This window comes from Patella vulgata, chromosome 7 (assembly GCF_932274485.2).
Source record: "Patella vulgata chromosome 7, xgPatVulg1.2, whole genome shotgun sequence".
NCBI classification, from domain to species: domain Eukaryota; kingdom Metazoa; phylum Mollusca; class Gastropoda; family Patellidae; genus Patella; species Patella vulgata.
The window spans coordinates 62567362-62580811 of record NC_065885.2 but is presented as its reverse complement, the minus strand read 5'-3'; the positions used below and the strand labels follow the sequence as shown (position 1 = coordinate 62580811).

The 13450-nt window shown below is 37.3% G+C and overlaps 1 protein-coding gene across 1 annotated transcript in view; it reads left to right on the top strand.

Moving 5' to 3' along the window:
- Positions 1-12995, top strand: part of LOC126827519 (uncharacterized) — a 34025-nt gene extending 21030 nt beyond the window's left edge. Inside the window, exons 5-12 of the mRNA XM_050556946.1 lie at positions 107-180; positions 1595-1709; positions 3959-4077; positions 4563-4779; positions 5678-5743; positions 6121-6288; positions 10543-10591; positions 12069-12995. Of these exons, the coding sequence (XP_050412903.1) occupies positions 107-180; positions 1595-1709; positions 3959-4077; positions 4563-4779; positions 5678-5743; positions 6121-6288; positions 10543-10591; positions 12069-12862 (1602 nt within the window). The 3' untranslated portion in view covers positions 12863-12995. The remainder of the gene's footprint in view (positions 1-106; positions 181-1594; positions 1710-3958; positions 4078-4562; positions 4780-5677; positions 5744-6120; positions 6289-10542; positions 10592-12068) is intronic.
- Positions 12996-13450: the final 455 nt, after the last annotated feature.

Here is a 13450-nt window from a genome sequence, read left to right as displayed (position 1 = left end):
ACTCCCCCTAGGGTTCTTTAGCTTTAGAGAAACCCCACAAGGTTGGGCAGGTGACCCTAATTTTTGGATTAATGAGACCGGTAATAGTTATATTTTGTATTAACAGGTAACCAAAGATTCAACTGGCAGTGAGAAAAAAACAGGTCAACAGTTAGACAATGAAGTGTGTACATTATTAAGGTTAGTTTTTACATGACTTGTGTAAGATTTAGATAATTAAACCCAATTTCATTTTCATTTCATTTTTGTGTTGTAGTTAGTTCGTTCGGAGGGTTGGATGGTCGAATGGTTAGCGTGTGCACACTGTATCATAGGGTTTGTCATTGAATCAACTGGCATGGTTTTGATTCCCCAGTTGTACGTGACAAGGAGTAGGGTCGCCTGTTCATCCTCATGGGTTTTCTCCAGATTCTCCGGTTTCCTCCACTTCTAAAGACCCCTACGCCCAAACGGCTTATTGAAATTAAAAAATTGAACCATATGTTAGTCCCAAAATGACCTAGTTTATGTTGAGTGTACGTTAAACCCCATTTTTATATGCCCACATTGAAATGTGGTCGTATATTGTCGTCATATTTTCAGTGATTTCCGATCATTACTGCCGGAGTTATGGCCCTTGATCACTTAGAAAAATCTTGTGGACACTTTAGAGGCCAAATTTAATATCCGATTGACTTTAGATTTATACACAGTGTTTAAGGTCATGAGACGAAGAAGCCTATTGATTTTCAATGATTTCCGATCATTACTGCCAGAGTTATGGCCCTTGATCACTTAGAAAAATCTTGTGGACGCTCTAGAGGCCAAAGTTAATATCCAATTTATACAGTGTTTAAGGTCATGAGACAAAAAATCCTATTGATTTTCAGCGATTTCCGATAATTACTGCCAGAGTTATGGCCCTTGATCACTTCAAGAAATCTTGTGGATGCCCTAGAGGCCAAAGTTAATATCTGATTGACTTTAAGTTTATACACAGTGTTTCAGGTCATGAGACGAAGAAACATATTGATTTTCAACGATTTCCGATAATTACTGCCAGAGTTATGGTCCTTGATCACTTCGAGAAATCTTGTGGACGCTCTAGAGGCCACAGTTAATATCCGATTGACCTTAAATTTATACACAGTGTTTAAGGTCATGAGACGAAGAATCCTATTGATTTTCAACTATTTACGATAATTACTGCCAAAGTTATGGCCATTGATCACTTTGTGACGCTCTAAAGGCTAAAGTTATCATCCGATTGACTTTCGATTGATACACAAAGTTTAAGATCTTGAGACGAACAAGTATATTGATTTTCAATGAATTTTTATGACTTGGAACAGCTAAATCAATGATATTAAAAGTTTTGTATACAAGACGTTAGCATGGGGCAGAACTTTATAAAAACCAAACAAATTCTAATGGTTTTCTGATAATTACTTCATGAGTTGTTGCTCTTAATCAGATTTTAGTGTATTATAAATGTTTTATTACCGAAAAAAAGTAAAAATATGCGACAGCTCTTGTTGACTGCCCGGACGATTTAGCTGCTGCGGGCATATGTTTTGTTGCCTGGCAACCTATCTTTCTCTCTCTTGTATTGTAGTTATAGACATGAGAATATTGTAACACTGTATGGGTATGCTATCGATGGTCCATCATTATGTTTGATATATCAACACATGGTTAATGGTTCATTAGAAGATTGCTTACAGTGTAAGGTAAGTAAAATATTCTATCAATAATTCCAACCCCAATCACTATAATAAAGTCATGGTGCTGCTAGAATTCCATTGTCAGTGGTGGTGCATGGAAAGCCACTCTAACAGAGTCAGGGTTCTGCTAGGATTCCATTGCCAGTGACGCAGCATGGATACAAAGTCAAGGTTCTGCTAGGATTCCACTGTCAGTGATGCTGCATGGAGAGCCGCACTAACAAATTCAAGGTTTTACTGGTATTACATTGTCAGTGACGCATTAATGGAAAGCTGCTCTAACAAAGTCAACGTCCTGCTAGGATTCCACTGTCAGTGATGCAGCATGAAGAGCCGCTCTAACAAGTCAAGGTTCTACTAGAATACTATTGCCAGTGGTGCTGCATGGAGAGCCGCTCTAACAAAGCCAAGGTCCTACTAGGATTCCATTGCCAATGGTGACCCATGGAGAGCCACTCTTAACAAAGTCAAGGTTCTACTGGTATTACATTGTCAGTGGTGCTGCATGGAGAGCGGCTCTATCAAAGTCAAGCTTCTATTGGTATTCCATTGTCAGTGACGCAGCATGGAGAGCCGCTCTAACAAAGTCAAGGTTCTACTAGGATTCAATTGTCGGTGGTGCAGCATGGAGAGCTGCTCTAACAAAGTCAAGGTCCTACTAGGATACCATTGCCAATGGTGGGCATGGAGAGCTGCTTTAACCAAGTCAAGGTTCTATACAGCACACTGCATGATTTAGGCAACACAAATAAAATAAGTTGTTTCTCGGGCACCACCCGCACGCAAAATTGGTTGCGCAAGCGGCCTATTTATTAGTCTTGATGAAAAAAAAAAAATATGTAACGCCCGCCCGAACATCGATAAGCAAGTCATTAAAAAAATATGCTGCATGTATCTACATGCCCCATACGTGAATATCCATTCAAATGTATTAAACTGATTCAGATGTAAACGCTCATTTAAGGGTCTTTTTTATTGATATCGAAAGAACCTCCATTTTTGTATCACGTGATTTTAATTACCTCCCCTTGTGAACTAGAATTTGAATCGTGTTAAACACCGAAAGTCATTGACAACAATGCAATGTATTTCAATCATTCGATCTTAATCGGCTCATTATTGCCGGCTTCAGTCGGTCCATGTTTAAAAAAATCCTACTTATAAAACAATGAATCGTAGAACAGGTTAATTATTATAACTTGTGGCTACGAATACGATACGATGATAGTCACCATACCTTAGTCAGAATCTGGGTCATTAGCACATTTAACGGTAGTTTTGATAATCCGGAAAATAATAATTGGATTACACATTTGATGGTTTTACTGACGAGTTGTTAGTTAAATTTAAATAGTCATTCGATATAAACCCCAGATAGAACACCGAATATCCTGAGAAACACACCGAATAACCTGAGAAACAGTCATATCCCGATGACACGTGACATTGGTTGGAATTAGGTCAATCATTATAAACCAGCGATACTAGATTTAGATCGAAGTGTCTTTTACCGTGATGATGATGATACACATGCTGACAGAGGCTTACTCTTTAAAATATTGTCGTTATTATGGACGGCTATTAATAGTCGTACGGAATTTTATTTTAAACCAATTTCAATTATGGTTGTCACTATTACCATTAGTAAGCTACATTACGTGAATTAAATATGGAAAATTATTTTCCTTTCAGTCAGTGTTCAGTGTTTGAGTAGACTTGATTTTTGGGTTTATGTTCTAAGTATGTATAATATATAACTGAAAGCAAAACCGTAGACAAGTAATGACTTTCTTATTAAAAAAAAAAAAAAAAAAAAAATACAAGGCCGCCCTCCCGCCCCAACAATTTTCAACAATAGGCAAATTTTATTTTGCACCATCCTCTAGCCAGAAATGAGATAAAAAAAAAAAATAAACCGCCCTCCCCCCCTACAGTTTCAGCTGTCAGTTGCCCGAGAAACAAGACATTTATTTTGTGTAGCCTTATATCTGTTTCTTTCTGTGGTATTATGAAAACACAGAATTTTGTAGGAATATTAACATAAATTTGAATACCATACGGGAATTAAATATGAAAAATAGCAAGGTACACTGATTTTTATTAGTAGGAATTTGAATATTTTGTTGACCATGATTTTTGATTGTGGCCTGAACTTGAATTTTTAAATAACTATAAAAGTTATTCCCCTTTATTTTCAGAAATTTTTGAAATAGCAACACTGTAATAGAAAACCCTTTTAACCTATATTGTTTCAGAATGGTAGAGCCCCTTTAAACTGGGATCAGAGAATAAGAATAATGTCCGGTGCTGCTAATGGTTTACGTTTTTTACACAAGATGGGAGATGTTCCACTTATACATGGTGATATAAAAAGGTGGGTTGTCTGTTTTTATATAGGTTCCCGTGTGGCGCAATCCCGTTATTGTCCACGAAAGTTCCTCAGGATTGTCTGGTTGGGTTCCCCGGTGTCAGTGATGCTGGAATTCAATAGCAGTCAGGGCAAAGTTTACCTTATAGCAAGCACCTTGTATGGTAAAGGGGGGTTGGATGGCCAAATAGTTAGCTTCTACACGCTGTATCCTAAGGTCTGTCATTGAGTCAAGTGGCGTGGTTTTGATTCCCCAGTTGTACGTGACACGGAGTAGATTTGCCTGCCCAACCTTGTGGGTTTTATCCAGCCCCTCCGGTTTCCTCCCACTGCTAAAGACCCCTACGCACAAGCGAATTATGGAAATAAAATTGAACCATATGTTAGTCCCGAAATGACCTAGTTTGTGTCAAGTGCACTTAAACCCTCTCTCTCTCTCTCTCTCTCTCTCTCTCTCTCTCCATAAATTACCTAATCTTTTTTATTTTCAGTGCTAATATTTTGTTAGATAAAAATTTTGAAGCTAGAATAGGAGATTTGGGACAAGCTCAGCATGCTAACAGTGGGAGTGTAACGGGGCAGATCACGCATATTACCAAAAGTTGTTCCAATACCAAATTATATGGTACTAAAGCATACTTACCACCGGAGGTCCATCGGGGAAATTATAATCTTTCGACAAAATTTGATGTCTTTGCTTTTGGAGTGGTAAGCGACATTTAAAATCTACAATTGGACATCATTTTTATGTGAGATAATGATGTCATGTATTTAGTAGAGTGTTCAAAGAAATAATTTGAAATTTTCAATATATTCATTTTGCATTATCTATTTTGGAAATAATATAGCGAGAATGACCAGCTCTTTATCTAAATCTTACATAATTCATCTTTAATTACTATATTTAACAATCTATTGCCAGGGTTTGTTGGTCGCCTGTCCAACCTCGTGGGTTTTCTCCGGGTTCTCCATTTCCTTCCCACTGCTAAAGACCCGTACGCGCAATCGAATTATTGAAATAAAAACCATATGTTAGTCCCGAAATCACCAAATTAATCTCTCTCTCTCTCTCTCTCTCACTCACACAAAGTCAAAAGGTATTCACTCTTTAAAACACACCTGGATGTCAAAAATACGTGTAGATCTAGAATCCTTGTGAAATTCCCATTCCAGAAATACTTATTCCAGCAATTTTTACCTATCGGTTACTGGGTTATGGTCATTTGAATAATGGAGGCCACGCTAAGTGGGTACGACACTGGCTCGCTAGCCTGGAGGTTGGGTGTTCGGTCCCTGCATTGGCCGAGAAAGTTCCTGCGTGGTTCCCCCTTGTCAGTGATGCAGGACGGAGGGCCTGACAAGGACAGCTGTCTAGTCGTTCAGATGGGACGAAAAACCGAGGTCATGTGTACACATTGGCGTGCACGTATAAGATCCCTTTTCAGTTGGAATTCGATATAAGAGTAGGCCGCAGCGCTGCTGTCCGGGCAAAATTTCCCTCATAGCACACTGTATGGCATATGCCCGTCTTCATTAGCCCAGGTTGGGAGCAGAACAGTAGGATTTTAAACCCTATTTCATTTCATTTCTCTGTCTCCCTCTCCAGGTTTTGTTCGAAACCTGCTCCGGTGAATCTGCTTATGACGAAAGAAGAGAACCATATAAATTTCTGGTAAGTTGTTTATCTTTATGGAGATCTATTTAGGACATTGTAGTCGAGGGATGCTGTTTGGCCTGTATATGCTGGGCATTTCCAGTGCTGGACAAACGTCCGATCGGGAATATGCCCGATCAGGTGCCCAATCAGGATATCGTTAATCACATTCAAAATTCCCAAAAGTATTGGCTGTACTCAGGGATGATAATTTGCCCATTTATGCTGGACAAGCCTAGTCAAAATGTCGCTCGGTTATAAGCAGTAATTGTATTCCATAGACCTGAATTCTCAAATTAGTTTAATTACTAAATGCCATTAAAACAATTTGTGATGATAAGGACTTGGATCAATGTATTGCATCATCTGGCAAACTGTTTTTTATTTTTATCCAGGCTGATTATGTACATGATAGAATTCCTGATGATGCTGAAGTAGAACATGTTGAAATGTTCCGTGATAAGAAAGCTGGTAAACCACCAGTAGATATAGTATTAAATATATTGAATCTAGCGCTAACTGCTACAGATGCCATCAAGAAAAAGAGACCAGTTATGGATGAGGTAGGGAAGATTTTGTCCTGGTTAAAAAATTGTCGACCATAAAAACAACAGATATACATTTTCCGTCAATTGCACCCCCGAGAACACTTCCCGCCCCCCTCATTGCTCAGAGCTAGTTACGACCCAGTTTTGTCCTGGGTGGATGTAGGGGCCATAGGTATCTTCTGTTTATAGTGTAGGTGGCCGAATGGTTAGGACGGGCACGCTGTAACGAATGTTAAAAACCTCCTGGTAACGAATGTTGAAAACCTCCTGGTAACAAATGTTGAAAACCTCCTGGTAACGAATGTGAAAAACCTCCTGGTAATTAATGTTAAAAGAAATACATGTAATTAATGTTAAAAGAAATCCAGTTAATTAATGTTAAAAACCTTGAATGCTGAATACCTTCATTCGGCAAACCTCGACAGATTCTACGCATCTAATCTCGGCTGTATGACGAATTCCGCCATATTGGAACTGTTTTAAAGGTCCCAGATGAAAAATGGCTGCGCCCATGGAGATTTCTGTGGAGAGTGTATTATATCAACAAACGTCAAGTTTGGCATTGGGTTTGAGGAATTACCAGGGAATTATATCAAACCAGCAGCCTTGAGACAATATTTCTGCTCATTTAGTTATATACACGCCATTTTGGGACTTTTTTGTAAAAGTAGGTGTCACAGCTCCATTGCCCGGGTTGGAAGAAAGTCATTTTTTCCCGATTTGTAACCCTTTTTCAACTTAACGTCATACGGTGGCTATTTAATATTTTGTAATAATTTTAAAATATTTTGGAAGCCGATATCCTGTTCTTTGGCTTGGTATAATTTTTATATATGTGTTCATTTTATTAATTTCATAAACGTAAGTTGAAAAACGTCAATTTCCCGTGTTTTGACGTTACGCTGAAATTTTTTGTCACGTTTTGAAATGAGGGTACCCCACTTCAAGTGCTCGGCGGCAGTTCCTATTTTTAATATTATTTTTTCATTTTAATATCATTAGAAAGGTAATTGAACGATCTTTTGATCGGTCAGGAGTGCTTTGTCGGCATTTCGAAATACCATGCCTTATTTGTAAGTTGAACGCTTCAATTCACGTAATCTTTTTTGTGAGGCGATTTGCCAATATAGCACCCCCGACCAATCGAAAGTTCGTTTTATTGTCGTTTCAATGCTATTAAAATCAACAAAATCGGAGCATTTTAAGAACCGCCGCCGAGCATTTGAAAATTGTATACAATGGGCAATTTTGTCAAAAATAAATCGCGTAGTTTTGCCTTGTTATGACGTCATTTCTACACGAGAAGAAAAATCCATTCCAAGTTCCTGTGACTCATATTCGCTGTAAATTTAGCTCGAAATGCAACTCGATGTTATATTTATGAAGAAATCGTTATGTTATATGAATAAATGACTTGCCTGAAAATAAATAATGATAGTAATTCCATTTTATTCACGCCTTTCGCAGGGCCGACTGTGTTTACATCACGTGACTCATCTTCGCGCGCTTTTATAACCATGTGACAGGACATAAAAAAATCGAAGGGAAATTTCATCCCAGCGACCACACGTCTCTACTTTTAACACCAAACATTTTTCAAGAATTGAAAAATTCCGAAACTTTGACGAATGTTTCAATGCACTGAAATCATAAATTCGCTGTTCACTGAATTATTCAAGCCCTATTTTAAACCATTTCTGTGCACACGAATGGAAATGAAACCAGATAATATCCACACGGGTCTCGGTGCCGACCGCAGCCTGAGGAAGATAGTATAGTACTACTGATAATTAGTACATCGATTTCTACCCACTTAAAAAGGGAACTTTACCCAAATAAAGTTGGAATAACAAAAGAATTAACGCTAGCTGAAATAGTTTGAAAAATGGCTCAATTTCTGGATTTGCCGTTGGCGATTTACAACATTTCGTTTGAGATGATGGAACCGACATAGATTATGAATTTCAATTAGGTCAGTCATGTCGACAATATTAAACTAATAATTACTATCACTCAGTATCGATACAGATACCCAATTTTCCCAAAACGTTTTATTAAATAATTTAGCATTATATAACAGTTGTCATACTTATTATTATAATTTTAATTCTTTGTTTTTTTAGGAAACTATATTTAACACCTCGAGTATCACATATTATTTGTTGGCCAGTTAAACAAGTTGAAAGAACCGACAAACGTAAGGCCTTTAGGCCTTGATTTGATATTTATTTACAATACATCGATTAAAATATACAAAAAAGGAAGTTGCTCAATAGGCTACATACCGATTTGAAGGAATAATAGAAATATTCAAAAGTGAAGTAAAAACAACAATTCTTTGAGTTAAATTGTAGCTTTTAGGCCTAGGCCTTTATAATATAAACATGACTAGGCCTACCATAGCCTATCAGTAACTGAGTAACCTACTTTTACTCTTTAGTCTTTAGAGAATAATTTTTTATTGGTCAATGTTATCTTCTGAGTAGAAAATAATATGTAAAAGCAGAATTCTAACAATAATGTAAGAAACGAATGCTGAGAACAATAATAATGAAACAACAGTTGTCCGTTTTTTAAAATTATGTGGTTGCTATGACAACCATCCAAAATCCTTAATAATTCACTAAAATTATACAATTCTTAATATTTTATATTACATGCCATGGGCTATAAATATATGCTAAAATGCTTTCTGCTACTGTACTTAAAATGTGGTGATCAATTGGTTTGTCAGGGTAAACACCATTGAAAATGGAATAACATTGCCTTTTTTGGGGTGTCTGTTTTCGTTTTGATTGCTATAACAACCAAATATTAAGTAACATACAAGAGTAAAGATAAGTAATTTTAAAAATTCACAAACATAAATACATGTAAACAAAATTTCTCTTCAAGATCTTAATTCCTTCATATTTTATTTATGTCTTAATAATGTCCAAAATAGACAATTAGCTGCTGCAGAATGTTCTTCAAAAGGGAACTCCTTTCCAGCTCTTGGGAGAAGACATATAGATATTCTGATTTTATTTATTTTTTAAAATCTTATCCAATAGCTTCTGTTTTTAAAATAATACAGTGATCAATATTGATGTCATGATTATTGGAAAATAATGGTTTTCGGAAAAAAAATAAATGTGGTTGCTATGGTAACCACTCAAACTCCTTAATATTTTGCTCAAACTTATACAATCCATATCATTTGATATTACATGGGTTTCAAATATTTTAAAATGCTTATTTTTAAAAGTGGTGATCACCTTTTGGGTTATGGTAAATAGCATTGAAAATGGTCAAAAATTGCATTTTTTCCATTTTGGTTGCTATGACAACCAAAATCGATAATATATGGCAGATTGGAAATATGTAATTTTAAAATTCACAAACTTTTTGACATATTCCCATAATTTCACTTCCCTATCTCCATTCCTTCTTATTTTACTAAGGTCACCAAAACGCCCCAAAAATAGGCAAATGTGTGCCGCAGACAATTGTTCAAAATTGAACACATATCCAGCCCTTGCATGAGAGAAGGCATATAGATATTATTTTTTTTTCTGTTAATCTTACTTGATAGATACTGATTTTAAAATGCATAACAACCAGGTTCAATATTTCAGATATAACATGCACAAGACCATTTTTGATGAAAAAATTGACCAAAATCGCTCTGAGAAAATGGAATTTTTGAGAAAACTTAGGTATTTTCCAGTTCCTGTGGAATTCGGTGTAATTATTACAAAAATGTGAAAATTGAAACATAATTAGCCTTGAAGTTGTATTTCATGAATTTACATCTACATATTTGATAGTTTTAATATGAAATGAAATATGGCATCACAAAAAACACCAAAAATGACTTTTTCAAAGTGTTGAAAAACCTTTCTTCCGCGAAAAGTCAAAAATCGCAACTTTGAACCTCAATAAAAAAAAAAAAATTTCATCCGATTTTGAATCTGTAAAAAGTTTTGTGAGAAGAATGATGAGATCTACATGAAAAGCTAATAAAAACATATGTATAATCATAATCTCAAAATCACCTTTTCCACCTAGTAAAAGTAAACCGGTAGCCGCATTGCAAATGTATGGGCGTAGGTACATATCAATTACTATTATACAGCCGTGGTTAGATGTAGGGTACCGGAATCTGCCGAGATTTGCCGAGTGGAATACCTTTTGACAGTTGGTATCAGTAGAAGGGTAGTGCAGGCCCAAACACTGCTGCTGCCTTGGCCAAATTCTCTAATTCATAAGATTGTATATTATTTGTAGATTGTTGATAAATTAGAAGCTTGTCAAACCAAATGGAATCAGGTATATGGTAAGTTCATTCTGTTTTTATACGCCCACATTGAAATGTGTTATGGCCCTTGATCACTTTGGGGGATCACGTGGCTAAGTGGGTAAGACGCTAGCTCGCTAGCCTGGAGGTCAGGTGTTCGATCCCTGCATTGGCCGAGAAAGTTCATCCAGATTTTCCGGCGTGGTTCTCCCTTGTCAGTGATGCAGGACGGAGGGGCTGACAAGGAAAGCTGTCTAGTCGTTCGGATGGGACGAAAAACCGAGGTCCCGTGTACACATTGGCGTGCACGTAAAAGATCCCTTGGCAGTTGGAATTCGATATAAGAGTAGGCCGTAGTGCCGCTGTCCGGGCAAAATTTCAGTCATAGCACACTGTATGGCGTATGCCCGTCTTCATTAGCCCAGGTTAGGAGCAGAACAGTAGGACGTTAAACCCCATTTCATTTCATTTCATTTCATCACTTTGAAAAATCTTGTGACCCTCTAGAAGTTAAAGTTATCATCCGATTGACTTCAGATTCACAGTTTTTAAGGTCTTGAGACAAAGAAGTGTATTGATTTTTCAATGAATTTTTATGACTTGAACAGCTAAATCCATGATGGGACAAAACTTTATAAAAACCAAACAAATTCTAATGGTTTTCTGATAATTACTTAATCAGTTGTTACTCTTAATCAGATTTTAATGTATTATAAATGTTTCATTACCGAAAAAAGTCAAAATATGTGACAACTCTTGTTGACTGCCAGGACGATTTAGCGGCTGTGGGTGTATGTTTCGTTGCCTGGCAACCTATCTTTTAATTGTAACTTAAGCCATGAATGCTGATTAATTTGCGATTGATTAATGAAGTTGCCATGGTTCACAGTTTACCCATTCCAGTCACACGTAACTGAGACGATAACTGACATCCTGAGTCCTTGGTAGATGGAATTCAAAGAAGAGGAGGTGGAAGTACAAAATTTCTTAAATTGCACATGCGAGCTTGGAAACAAAATGATTGTAAATCTGACAACAACAACGGGGAAACTGTCAACAAGATTCAAGACCCCATTTCTATTCTCCTTGCGGGTAGTGGTCTAACGCATGTACTTTAGATCATCAGCTCTGTCATTGAGTCGAGTAGCGTGGTTTTGATTCCACACTTGTACGTGACGAAAAGTAGGGTCGTCTGTCCAACCTTTTGACTCTGCAGCGATGAAATGATCGTTTTCAATACTTTTGATTTATATTGTGTGTGTGTGTGTGTGTGTCATTGAGTACGTGACAAGGAGTACGGTCGCCTGTCCAACCTCGTGAGTTTTCTCCGGGTCCTCCGGTTTCCTCCCACTACTTAACCCCCCGAAGAGTAAGCGGATTATTGAAATAAAATTAAACCATATGTCAGTCCCGAAATGACCTAGTTTGTGTCGAGTGGACGTTAAACCCCATTTCTCTCTCTCTCTCTATATGTGTGCAAAGTCCTAAATTACCATTATTTTCTTTTGTATTGCAGCTTCGTTACCAGAGAATCAAGGTTTATCGCTAAATTTAAACTCGGCCCATTTCTCGTATTCATCTGGCACCGATCAAAGTGTGGACAATATGGCGGGTAACGTACAACAGCTGAACAAGAATGTAGCCACTGTCACTAGTCACGTCACATTAGAAAAATCGGAACGACCATACAGTCCAATTGATTACTTCAACAAGGAGCACAAGTCGTTACCGGAACCATTCCGACTTCAGATGCTGTACGATCAAAAAAGAAATGGGGACATACATGAAATTTCCAAGGAAGAAATTAAATTATACAAGAATAACACTGAGGAATTTGCATATGTGTCTGATCCCAAAAAGTTAGCAGAAATTGAAAGAAGTGACAATGAATTACAAACAGAAGATAGAAAAAATGAAGAACTTGTGATGGAATGTGATCCTGAAAAACTTGCGAAATTAAAATTATTTGACTCAAAAAATATGGTTGAGGAATCCTACACCAATAATCCCAAACTTCAAGCCATATTAGATTTTGATAAGAAAAATATTGAAAATGTGGCATCAGATCCTGTTTCCAGTATGCCCAAGACTGAGGTCCATGTGGAATCGGAAAGTCCGGATTTGGAGAATCAGTCATTTCCTGGAGAAGAGACCGAAGATGAACAATATTCAGAAGCTGTTGAAAAAGGAAATTTGAAAAAGAGAAGAGACCAATTAATTGCTAGTTATATGATGAGTGCTGATGATGATGATTGTGTTGATGATGATTGTGTTGATGAGGAGGGGGAGGAGGAGGATGGTGATAATTAAGGTGTAACGGAAAATAACTACAGTTAAAATACCAACGTAAATACCAATATATAAAAACTTCATAATAATTACCACATTTATGTTATAAGTGCAAGAATATAATTCTAGACCAAACATTGGCGATTCATGTGGGTGGGGGCGGGGGGGCATTGGTGGAACCAGTATGATTTCAAGGGGGGGATGGGATGGGATGGGAGAAAGCTGAATCCAAACAGATTAAAGTGAGGGCTGGGGTTTGGGGCCCTGATGGATCCAAATAGGGGCAATGCTGGATCCAGTGTGATTTTAAGTTGGGGAACTACTGTATCCAAACCATTATCATTCAACTTAAGGTTTGGGCACTGTTGGATACAATGTGATTTTCAGTTGAAGCTGGATTGGATGATCCAAGTCCGGCTTGTGGGGAGGGATGCTGAATTCATTGTGATTCAAGTGAGATCTGTGATTTCAAGTGGGGGGATGGGGTGGGGTGGGGAGGGTGGGGGGCGTTGCTGCTGGAACTTTTGTGCAGATTTAACATGTAGAGTTTATGAATTAGTTTGATCTTCAACTTGGAACAAAGATACATCAAAATGGCAAGACTGAACT